The sequence below is a fragment of the Eurosta solidaginis genome, chromosome 3, assembly GCF_040869045.1.
Source record: "Eurosta solidaginis isolate ZX-2024a chromosome 3, ASM4086904v1, whole genome shotgun sequence".
Taxonomy (NCBI): Eukaryota; Metazoa; Arthropoda; class Insecta; order Diptera; family Tephritidae; genus Eurosta; species Eurosta solidaginis.
This window is the reverse complement of record NC_090321.1, coordinates 203,049,133-203,060,759: the sequence shown is the minus strand read 5'-3', so window position 1 is coordinate 203,060,759 and position 11,627 is coordinate 203,049,133. Positions and strand designations below refer to the sequence as shown.

At 34.1% G+C, this 11,627-nt stretch overlaps 1 protein-coding gene across 2 annotated transcripts in view; it reads left to right on the top strand.

Annotated features, from left to right (window-relative positions):
• The window catches only part of Rab3 (RAS oncogene family member Rab3), a 102,088-nt gene that overhangs the window by 1,091 nt on the left and 89,370 nt on the right, over window positions 1-11,627 (top strand). Inside the window, exon 2 of one of the 2 annotated variants that reach the window (XM_067774729.1) lies at window positions 8,004-8,620. The exons of the other annotated variant lie outside the window; for it this stretch is intronic. Coding sequence (XP_067630830.1) covers window positions 8,603-8,620 — 18 coding nt within the window. The 5' untranslated portion in view covers window positions 8,004-8,602. The remainder of the gene's footprint in view (window positions 1-8,003; window positions 8,621-11,627) is intronic. 2 annotated transcript variants of the gene reach the window in all.

The window sequence follows — 11,627 nt, the reverse complement described above, 5'->3', positions numbered from 1 at the left end:
ATTTGAAAAATAGTCATCAAACAACAAAATTCACAAATGGAAAAATATACTAATCATAATTGCGTACACATGTAGACAGCTGGAAAGAAATTCCAGCACAAAAAACAGTGAACACGCAATCAAGCTCTTATATCTTAGTGTTGGTATTTTCTATGTATATATATACATACATATATACATGAAAAAAACAAATAAACTCTCATACACTCCCTCGCACTCGCGCCAATCCAGTCATAAGTCCACTCGAACATCTCCTCTCCCCTCAGCCTTTAATCAAGCAACAAAATTCAACCGAATCAAGCGGCCATGTGCTGTAACCGAGAAAACCCACCTGCATGATAAGTTCCCTTTCAGCTATTTGTAGATGAAGAAAAAATTATCGATTCGCTTGTAGGCAAGCGAGTAAGTAAGCAAGTGTCTATATATCAATTTGTTGTTGTGCCTGGAGGAGCTAGCGAAAAGAAGAAGAAGAAGCAGCAGCAGCTAGTAATAGAAGACCACAAAAATGAAGATGAAAAATGAAAATGTATACAAATTGTTGCAAGCGTTAGAAATCCCTGCCCGCGGTAAAAGTGTATGTGGGTCATTCCATGGCAAAATATTTTGCTGTATAATTTCTTTGGAAACGAAATAAAAGCAAAAAAAAAGAAGAAAACTCCTCAAATAATAACTACTATTATGAAAGACATTAAAAAAAAATACGAAAGGAAATTTTTTTACTCAATGTAAAAAAAAAAAAATTTGAGAAAACATCTAAAAAATAACAAATGTTTCAAATTCATTTGACATAACAAAAGTCCAAAAAAATATTCATAAAACAGAAATTATCATTAACGCAACTCTTAAAATAAAAATGAAAATTAAGTTTCTCTACTCTAACTTATAACTTGTTGTAAAAGCTTAAAACATTTGCATTGTATTTAAATTTTGAAAATAATAATTTTTAATTTTTCAAATTCAGAAAAAACATCAAAAATCATAAAAAAAATTGAAAAGTTATGAGAGAAAAGTTTCGAAACTAAAAAAATTAATAATCTCAATTTTCGGAGCTAAAATATATAATATATACGTTATTATAGATACTCTAGTTTTTTCGGCCTTAAGATTTTCGAAATTCTGACAGTTTTTCAAAAGATTTTAAAATAATTTTTTTTATAAAGTTGCGCATAGAAATAAAATTAATATAAACAATTTTGAAAAATAAAAAATAAAGGATCCTACGATTTTACACGTTTATGACCTTCAAAGATATTAAAATAGGAGCTCAAATGGAAACTGAACAGAAAAAAAATCTTTTTCTTATTTTCAACTCTAAAAAGTTGGTTATTTTATTCTAATAACACAAAGTTTTGCATTTAAAAAAGTTTGTTTAAAATTTTTGATACATTTTTTTTTAAACTCTATATAAAAAGTAACTCGAAAATGCTTGATTTGTGACAATAAATTTTAGTTTTTACGTCTTTTCAGCTTTAAGATTGTAAGATAAAAAAAAATATTATTTACATATTTTAAAACAACTTTTCAGTTTCAGAGATCGGCAATTGGTTTTCAAGTTTTAGCCTTCTACTTTAAAACATATAAAATGTATGCTTTCCAATAAGTCTCAGAAATTTTAAGTTATTCCAAAAACCCACTTAAAGTTTTAAAGTTTTTTCTTTTTACTTTCCCTTTTTAATTTTACTTTTCATCTTACCTTTTTATTTCCTTTTTTATTTAGTTTTTGTTTTTTTTGCTATTTTGTTTTTTTTTTTTTGTTTTTCGACTTTTCTTTTCCTTTATTATTTTATTTTGTTATTTTTCTTTTCCTTTTTCTTATTTTCTGTTACTTTTATGTTTCCGTTTTATTTTTCTAATAAATTTCTTTTTAGTTTTTTTTTTTTTTACTCTTATTTTCCTTTTTCTTATTGTTTTTCTTTTTCCTTATCTTTTCATTTTCATGTTAGTTTTTCTTTTCGTTTTCATCTCTTTTTTCTTCCTTTTTTCCTGTCAATTCCTTTTCATTTATTTTTGATTTTTTCCTTTATTTCTTTTTATTTGTCGTTCTCTTTTTCTATTGTTTCTTTTTAAATACTTTTATTATTAGTTTCATTTAATCTTTCTAATTTTTTTCTATTTGCTTTTCTTATTTTTAGGCTTTTTTCACATTCTTAATTTTTTTATTTTTGCTTTAAACTCTATTTTTCGGGTTTATTTTGCTTTTGTTTAACTTTTAGTTTGATTTTGTTTTTATTCATATTTTGATATATTTTTTTTCTTTTTTCCATTTCTTTTCCCTTTGCTTTTCTTTCCTTTTTTTTAATTTTTTTTACTTTGTCCTTTATTTTTTCTTCTGTTTTTTTTTTTCTTTTCGTCTGACGATCCGTTTTTTGTCCTTGTTCCTTTTTATTCCATTTTTTAAAGTTTCTTATTCTTCAAAATAAAAATTTGTTTGTACAACTTATTTAACCTTTTTAATTATTTTTCCCTATTTATATTTATTTTTTTTTTATTAAAAAAAAAATTGAAATTAGTGTTTGCAAAACAGAGTGCATATAAAATTTTCAGAAGTAAAATATTAATAAAATAATTCATAAACTTTTTCAAAATTTTAGCGATAAGGTTTAGAATTGTTTCTGTCGTTTTTACCATTTTTTTGTTATTAGCCGAACTTCGTTGGAATGACCCACATAATCACGCAATACACAAAAGTACTCACAACCAAGTGTAAAATATTATGTTTCACATTTTTGCGCACAGCTGTGCCATTACACAGAATTTTAAGAGTCATTTATTTATGGCAATGGTGCGCCTTTAAGTCAGAACAAATGACCAGCGCTAATAAATTTGAACTGAGTTGCTAGGCTATACTAATATTTGAATGTTTGTGTTATTACATAGTAACGTATATGGTTAGTGTTTCCGAAATTTCCATAGGCTCATGTGTGGCAGACACACACACACACACATATATCTCTAAGTACCCAAAACTTTCTCGCAAGGCAACAAGTTTATGTATATTATGGAATTTTTTCAAAAATTTGCTCAAGTTGTGCGTCTGATTATAGCAATGCAAAAGAAGGAAAGTTAAAGTGAATCAAAATCTATGTTAAAGGTTGACTTTATTTTTTACTATATATAGAATTCATAAGCATAGGACTGCGTGTAGAATTTCCAGTGCAGAAGCTTTGCTTTGGATATTTTTGAAATCCTTTAATGCCTTGCATTTAGTTCCGTCAATCATCGTATAGGCTTTTGTGTTAAAAGCTAGCGGAAAGGAAATCATCAAAAATTGATTAAGGTCTGGTACTTTGTAGTACAAACAGTGTTTAGTGTAAATACTGTAAGAGATACAAGGAAACAGTTAGAGGCAAAAAGTCTATAGAATAGTTATATACTAAGCTAATTAGTATACTTTTTATCCAACTTTATTTATTATGTGTCTATCTATCTATATATGTTATTAAATTGTATTATCTTAAATATTCTTACTTAAAATACGCACTTTTCTCTAACTGCTTGTTCGTTCATGCACTTTTATATATTTACTGTCTTTCATTTGAACTTTGCCTTTTATGCTATTCATTATTTCATTTGATATCTTCATCTATCACCTTCTTCTCCATTGATGTTTATTGATTTGTAAGACCTTACATTATGTTTTATTCTTCACTTACGTATTTGTATGTATAGGTGTCGAAACTATCTAAGACAAATTGTTGGGCTTTTTATGGAATTCGACTATGTAGGAAACGAAGTTAGACTACGCCGAGTCGGCTTATCCGTAAGAACTTCTCATAGAAAGAATGCGTCTAAAGTGCTGCTACAGGCCTGTTCAGCGACCAAACTAAAAAAGCATTTATGCTCTTCAAAACTTTGCGAAACCACCTACCTTCTTTCAAACTCATTAAAATTGCTTTGTACGCCTAAAGTATAAGCTTCGAGGGTAAAACTCTTCTTGACAACACTCAAATGCCTTTCATCCGCCTAGAAAATAATATGGAAAACGTATGTATTTCTCATTGTCTTTACAACGGAGGAGGACATTGATATCTGCCTTGTGCAGGAACCGTGGTTGCGGCGCTTAAAAATTATGAGCATATACCCCAGAAATAATATGCTATTCTACAACTATGTAGAAGTAAGACCGAGAGCGTGTATACTTGTTGGGAATACGTTTAACGCTTATTCTCTACCTTATTTCAATACATACGATATTGCGGCGCTCACTAAACGGTTAAAGCGTACTGAACCCTACCGAAGGCGCCACATTTAATCAAAAGAATAACCAGCAAGAAAAAGCTCCTTGTAGGCCGTGAAGCGCGTGCAAGACATGCGTTATGGCGAAGGAGAAATCTAAGTGAGAGGTGGGAGTCTTTTTAACTTCATACTATCAAATAGTCTGTGTTTATGTAAAAAGGTCGTTCTCCAACTTTTACCATTTGGAGCTAAGAGAATTCGCCGATCGAGTCGGAGTCCTTGACATTACAACAGCAGCTGACCTGCAGTATCATTGAACAAAGAGCTGGGAGGTTTCGCCAAAAAAACCTCTCTATCCTATATGATCCTGCCACAACGTCCATTAAAAAAAAATTTAAAATATAGAACGAAGGAAAATTCACCACAAAATAATATAAGAAAAAGTCTGGAGTCTTTCCTACAGTTAGTAATAGGCTCAGTAGAAATACGCATATCATCTTATGGACAGCAAATCTTGGTAACCTCCTTGGGACCTTTCTTTGTAAGATAAAGCCCTTATCGAGTTAAGGTCAAATTTCAGGAAGGGTTTCAAGGAATGTCACTCGAATGGTACCTTTCAGGAGCGTATGGGCCCCAGAGGGAATATAAAAATGCAGTATACATTGCGAAGAAAAAAACTTTGAAAAAACATTGCCAGTAGATGCAGGCCACGAAAGACTTCCCTGCTCAGAACCTTGCTATCTATTATTAAAAAAAAAAACTTTGTGAAGAGCGCTGATGGAACATTGATAGGATCAGCTGCCTAGGCACTGAACATCGTTACAGATGCACCCCTTTCTAGACTACCACAGTGGTGTATCGCATATAGCAGAAACGGTACATCAAAAGGTACCTGATGTGTTAATTGAAAAGATATAAGTCGAGGAGAAAGTTGCTTGGCAATAAATAGCTTCTCGCTCCTCAAATCACTTGGGGTAGATGACATTATTTCCATTATAATACAGAAGTCCCAGAAATCTTTCTTTTCCGGATACATGGGGAAAAATTAGTGATTTTTCAAGGACGCGCAGGAGGACATGAGATGGCCAAGGATTGCAGGCCAAAAAGTACCACGTCCCTCTTTTTTTTATCATATAGTTCCTACTTAGCTAATATTGTCCTATAACAAGAGATTATAAATAAACTACCAAGGAGCCACATACTAGTATGACCAGGTTAGCTGTGAAAAACTAGACTATGCTTATATAGACAACAAAGGCTGGGCCATTCCGCGAAAGCATTAACAGACTGTCATGCGCTCCTATGGATTACTTGGAAGGACCCTGATAATAAAAAAATAGAGAATTTGGTCAGGTTATTTGCAAAATCAAGCACAATTTTGTGGCCAGGAAATAGCATTCATGCTATATGGTAGAACAAACAGTGTGGTTGTAAGTAAGGTTAGGTAAAGTTAGGTTGGTAGGGAAAGCTTACTTACTCACTTACTTAAATGGCGCTTAACCGTTTAAACGGTTATGGCCGTCCAACAAGGAGCGTCAGTCGCCCCTTCTCTCTGCCAACCGGCGCCAATTGGTCACACCAAGGGAGTTTAAATCGGTTTCCACCTGGTCCATGCAACGGAGTGGCGGCCGCCCTCTGCCTCTCCTTCCATAGCTGCCTCACCTTCCATTGGCGGGTTCCGATAGAAACACTTTCTTGGCCGGAGCGTCATCGTTCATTCGCATAACATGGCCTAGCCAGGGCAGCCGCTGAGTTTTAATTCACTGGACTATGTTGATGTCAGCGTATAGCTCATACAGCTCATCGTTAAATCTTCTTCGGTACACGCCTTCGCCAACGTGTAGAGGTCCATAAATCTTTCGAGGAACTTTTCTCTCGAACACTCCCAGAACCTGTTCATCTGCTGTTGTCATGGTCCATGCTTTTGCCCCATATAGCAGGACGGGTACGATAAGCGACTTGTAGAGTATCATCTTCGTTTGCCGAGAGAAGACTTTACTTTTCAATTGGCTGCCAACAGTAGCGTGGTTGCCAAGGCGTATATGCTTCTCATTCACCATCATACCCATCTTTACCGCTTCTTTTTTCAGTTTGGAGTAAGCAGAACTAACGGCACGGGTGTTTAGGCCGATGATATCAACGTCATCAGCATATGCCAGTAATTGCATGCTTTTATAGAATATTATTCCAGAGCCGTTAAGTTCTGCAGCTAGTAATAGGGAAAGCTTAGTTGGATAAAATGACACCACATAAGATAGCTATAGCTATTTAGAGAACCATTGCGTGGAAACGATATAGTTTCGTATAAGACTAGTCTGACGCCTGGAAAAGTCCTCCAAAAATGAGGCCAGGCCATCATACTTACCCCTAATTCTGGAAAAAGCTGGCCAGTCAAGCATAAAGTGTCGCGACGTTGAAGTAAAATGAATTTAACAGTACGTTGCGATGTACCTCATTGACTCTAATTAAACAATGACCCATAAAAAACCAAAATGCTTCAGCAAACCGCTTGGTTTCAACTTCCAGCCAAAATATTCTCAATACTATGTAAGAGAAAGTGTCCTCCCAGCATTTTCTCAGCTGACTAGAAGCCCATCAACTGAGGAGAAGACCATAGGTGACCAGAGGTACCCATTTTCGCTACAACCATATGTATTTTGTTCTGTGGTACCCATGGACACTGGGACCCACCCTCGATCGCAAAAAACTTGAACTTAAGGCTTTAATAGCCACTTTGCTGTCGAAGTAGATGTTGAATTCTCCAATCGTAGTAACACTGTAGAGCATACTGACACTAAAATTTTGGTAATACTCGTCGTGTTAAGTGCGTTCCAATAGACCTCTACCCAATAGAAGTAGCCCAGCTTGACTACCGTTTCCTAAAGTCAGTATTCTACCCTTGGCTGGGTTCTCCAGCTCTTATGGGTGGCATATCAGCCATGTTTGCTCTGCAGGGAAGTTTTCTGTTCAACTTAATCTTCACAGAATGCTCTGGAAGGGGAATTTTGTATCTTCTAGCAAAAAAAAAATAGCTCTATTTTTCCAGGGTTGCCTCCCCGTACAAAGGCCCAGCACTCCAAGTCAGGATGTCCTGACGGTCCTGAAAAATATCGCGTAGGTTGTTCAGAAATTCACCTCTGAGAGTAACAAACAGTTTTAATTATAATTCAATGATTGAGTGGTATGCCATCCCTTCCTAGTTCCATGAGAAAGTTAAAGTCACCAAAGCCTCGCCTGCTAACAATTTGCATAATACATTCATATTTGTTAAGTGATTCTTTCTGGAAGGTAAGCATGACAATTGGGTTGTAGAAGCTGTTAAGCCATAAAGCTTTGTGTTGCGCTCAATTCATCAGATAACTAACTATGACGAAGCCGGCAATGAACCTTCTGAGCAGTTACACTTTAATAAGTCTCCTAAGAAAATAACTCATGCTATTCCACTTTCTAAGTGCTCTTGTTCAGTGCCTCAGCCTTGATTGCCAAATAATCACTCTGCAACTTAACATGTGGCCTCTTCAAGTTGTTAATTTGTCAGAATGTCAGACAATACATGATCGTAGTAATAGTGAAATTGTTCGTCGAAATAAAAGAAAAAATGCTTAAATCCTACACCCATTGGCTACCCTAAGAAACACTTGTTAGCAAAATTTTTAATAGCATAAAAACAAATGCAAAAAAATTAAAAAGAAAACAATTGGCAGCAAACTTGCGCTCCCCACATCATCAACGCCCCCCCGCATAACCCTACACACCTTCGGCATTTATGGTCGTAGTTTAAGTATAGAATAGTTAATGTGTGTTTTTTATTCGTGTTCTTATTTCAGTTGACTGTGTTCGCACTTCCATTTGGAATTTACAAAGAAGGTGGCGCTAAAGCGCCTAAAATCATACTACATTTAAAGTTTAATTGTTGTTGCCAATTTTGTTGCTTGCACAATCGTACTTCAGCGCAAAAACGTCATTACCATACATAACGTCAACGGTGTGTACGTAGCTATAGATAAACATATACATAGATAAATATAGACAGTTATAGAAAATATATTTACATACACATGTCAATTTGATGTTATTAAACGCGTCATGCATAAAGCATTATAACTAAGCGTCAGAGCAACACAACGTTAAGGTGAATAAGAAATTTATATATACAAACATATCAACTGCATATGTAGTAGAAAAAGCTACAACAAAGTATAGTACAAACACATATAGCATATAGTAAGAACAGCAACATACGTACATAGATACATAAATAGCTTAGGACGCATTTGCTTGTTCAACACACATAACAACAACAATAACAACAACAAAAACGCTACGCTAGCGGCAGGTGTTTGCAGTCACTGCTTGAATTTGTATTATTTGTTGTTTATCGTCAAAGTTTTTGCTTAAAAAAGAAAACAAAAAAACCGGCCACAAAATGCACATTCAGACGAATGTAAGTAGTGTTGTATTTGTATTTATTTTGTTTAGTCGTTTATGTATGTATTAGTATAATTAATACATACCCTGCAAAAAATCGTGTAATTAATCCCTAAGGAGAGCGGTTTGCGATTGATCTCTTTTATCCACATTGGGGTATAATCGATTCCCTTCCTTTTGGGTATATTTGGCATCAGTGAGTTTAAAATTTATGTAGAAAATTGAAGAAAAAAAAAACAATAAAAAACAAACAGCAACGAAATGAATAAAATAAAAAGATTAAATGTGATTGAATATAATTATTTAAGAAAAATACGGAGCTCTATTCCGAACCTAAAATACTAGGACAATATGTTCCACTATCGTAATATTTGTTTTTTTTATTATTGTACAAAAAGCAATACGAAGAAAAATTTAGAATAATGTATTAAATTTAAAAAAATTGTAAAATCTGTAAGAATTCCCGTACGAGTAGAAAAATGACTTGTACGACAGTACCCATAGGTGAGCATAGAGAATCTGACCGACAGTACCCGCAGGGGTACAAAGGGCTCGCGTCGAACAGTACCCGTTAGGGTATAATGGAGAGTAGAGAAAGGAGTTGTCAGTACACGTAGGAGTATAAAGAGGCCCAGTGCGACACTACCCGTTCAGGCATAAACAGATACAATTACACTATCCATAGGATATGCGCAAACAAAAGGGAGCACTCCAACCCATATAAAGAGATCAGAACTTTGCGCCTCATCCCGGATTCATCCTAGACTAATCGCGTTTTTTGCAGGGTATTTATCTCTTTATTCACTTACTTGCAATTATTTATGGCTTCCTATTTGAGTATATTGAAAGTTATTTGTTAATTAAATAAAGTTGTGTATGTATTATGCATATGTATTTATTGGTTTATATTATATATATATATATATATATATATGTATTTTATTGTTTTTGCACTGGACATTTGATTAAAATATTTATATATCTGTTCTTAATGGTTCCTTATTAATTATTTATTGTAGTATGTTAACTTTTGTTTGTGTTAAATGTGTCTTTGTGTGTATGTGAATATTAGCGTGAGATATGCGCTATGTTCTCGTTATTAGTTGGCCAATGGCTGAATATTTAAGACATTATTTAATTTCTCAATATGTTTGGGTCTTCTCAAGTGCTTGGCTGGCACAAAATAAGCTAATACATATAAAAAAAATATTTATGTGTACTTATATAAAATACTAATTAGAGCTCGTGATATTCGGTTAATCAAATTTTCGAATTATTCGAATTATCTAATATTCGATTTTCAGAATTCGATTAGTAAAAATGGAATAAGCGTACATCGTAGCTCGATTATTGAAATATACATATTGTTGCGAATATTAGCATCACTATGCTATTAGTAAATAATGACAACAACAAAAACAGCAAGCAGCCGCTCTTATGTACATGTACAAATGAAAGCAAGCAACACTTCCGTACATGGAAGGCGACAAAGAATATCTAACATACACATATGTAGTCATCAGCTAAGAGAAGAAGTTGTTGCTCGCACATACATGTATATAGCTAAATAACCCGGTATGAGATACAACAGTTCTAGAAGGTGAGACGTCTAGACCTTAAGAGTTAACTGAGAATATAAAAGCAGCGCAAGCTGAGGAATCACTAGTCAGTTTGATTATAACACGCTTTTGTCAAGTACGTGATATTGAAGTATAATTGTACTACTCCCAAATTAGTCTAAATAAAGACCATTTTGCAACACTGAATATTAGAGTTATTTATTAGACAGTTGAGAGATTCGAACGTTAGCAGAAGGTGCACAATTATTAGGAACTCCCAAAATTCGCTACAATATGTAGGTAAACTTTAAGCATAAAAATTCAATACTTTCCAATGGGAAGAGACATTACATAAAAATGATAGTGACGCTCTAGCGATGCAACGAGCCACGTCGTTTTTTATAGCGCAGCAAATAAACGATATACTTTTTATAGCAGAATAGTTGGGTAGGAAAGCATTGTCTTCCCCAGAAGGTTTATTTCATTGTAATTTCCGGATGGTTTTAGGAGTCAATCGGTGTTATATCGGGATCGTTTTAAAAACTGTACGGATCATTTGATAACTATTTCGGTGTTCTTCTGGGGCCATTTTGAGGTCAATTTTTTATGTGTATTTGGGACTATTTCGGGGCTCTCCCGGGGTCATTTAGGAACCACTTCGGGGTAACTTTGGGATCATTTTGAAGATTATTTCGAGATAATTTCAGCATAATTTGGGGCTCTTCGAGATAATTTGGGGACTATTTCGTGGCTCTTCCGTGGTATTTCGAGGTAAATATTTGGTAATTTTCTGATGATATTGGAGAACATTTCACGATTTTCTCGAGATTATTTACAGATCAGTTTGGAGTAATTTCTTAATGGTTTTGAAGACTATTTCAAAGCACTTCCGGCGGAATTTTGTGGGTGATTTGTGGGCATTTCAGATAATTATAAGGTAATTTCCATATCACTATACAATAGTTCTGGGATAAATTCGGGTTCTATTTTTTGTTATTTTCGGGATGATTTTTTTGGGTTATTTCAAGTTTCTCCGGGATAATTCTATGATGATTGTGATGAATATTTCCGACCATAAAATGATCAAAAAATGGCCAAGTAAGGACCCTAAAATGGTCTCCAATGGCATCACGAAATTAAACCGAAATCTTTATAAGCCGATTCTTATATCGACATTCTAAAAGGTGTTGCATTTAAGAGAACTGAAATTTTATGTTATGTTACACAACCCAATAGAATAAATCGAGGAAAGAGTAACGTGACATTTCGTTAACGTTTTCAGGACGGACAAACGGCAGTGTCACATTTTTATCCCCACATAGTAAAGCAGTTGCATTGTCAACTGCCTTTAAAATTTTACCAAAATTACTTCTTTTTTCTCCCTTGCAGCTTTCAAGGCCGTTTTGATCACAAGTACTTTCTGTAGCCAATTTGCAATGTATACTTCAGTTGACAATGCTAGAT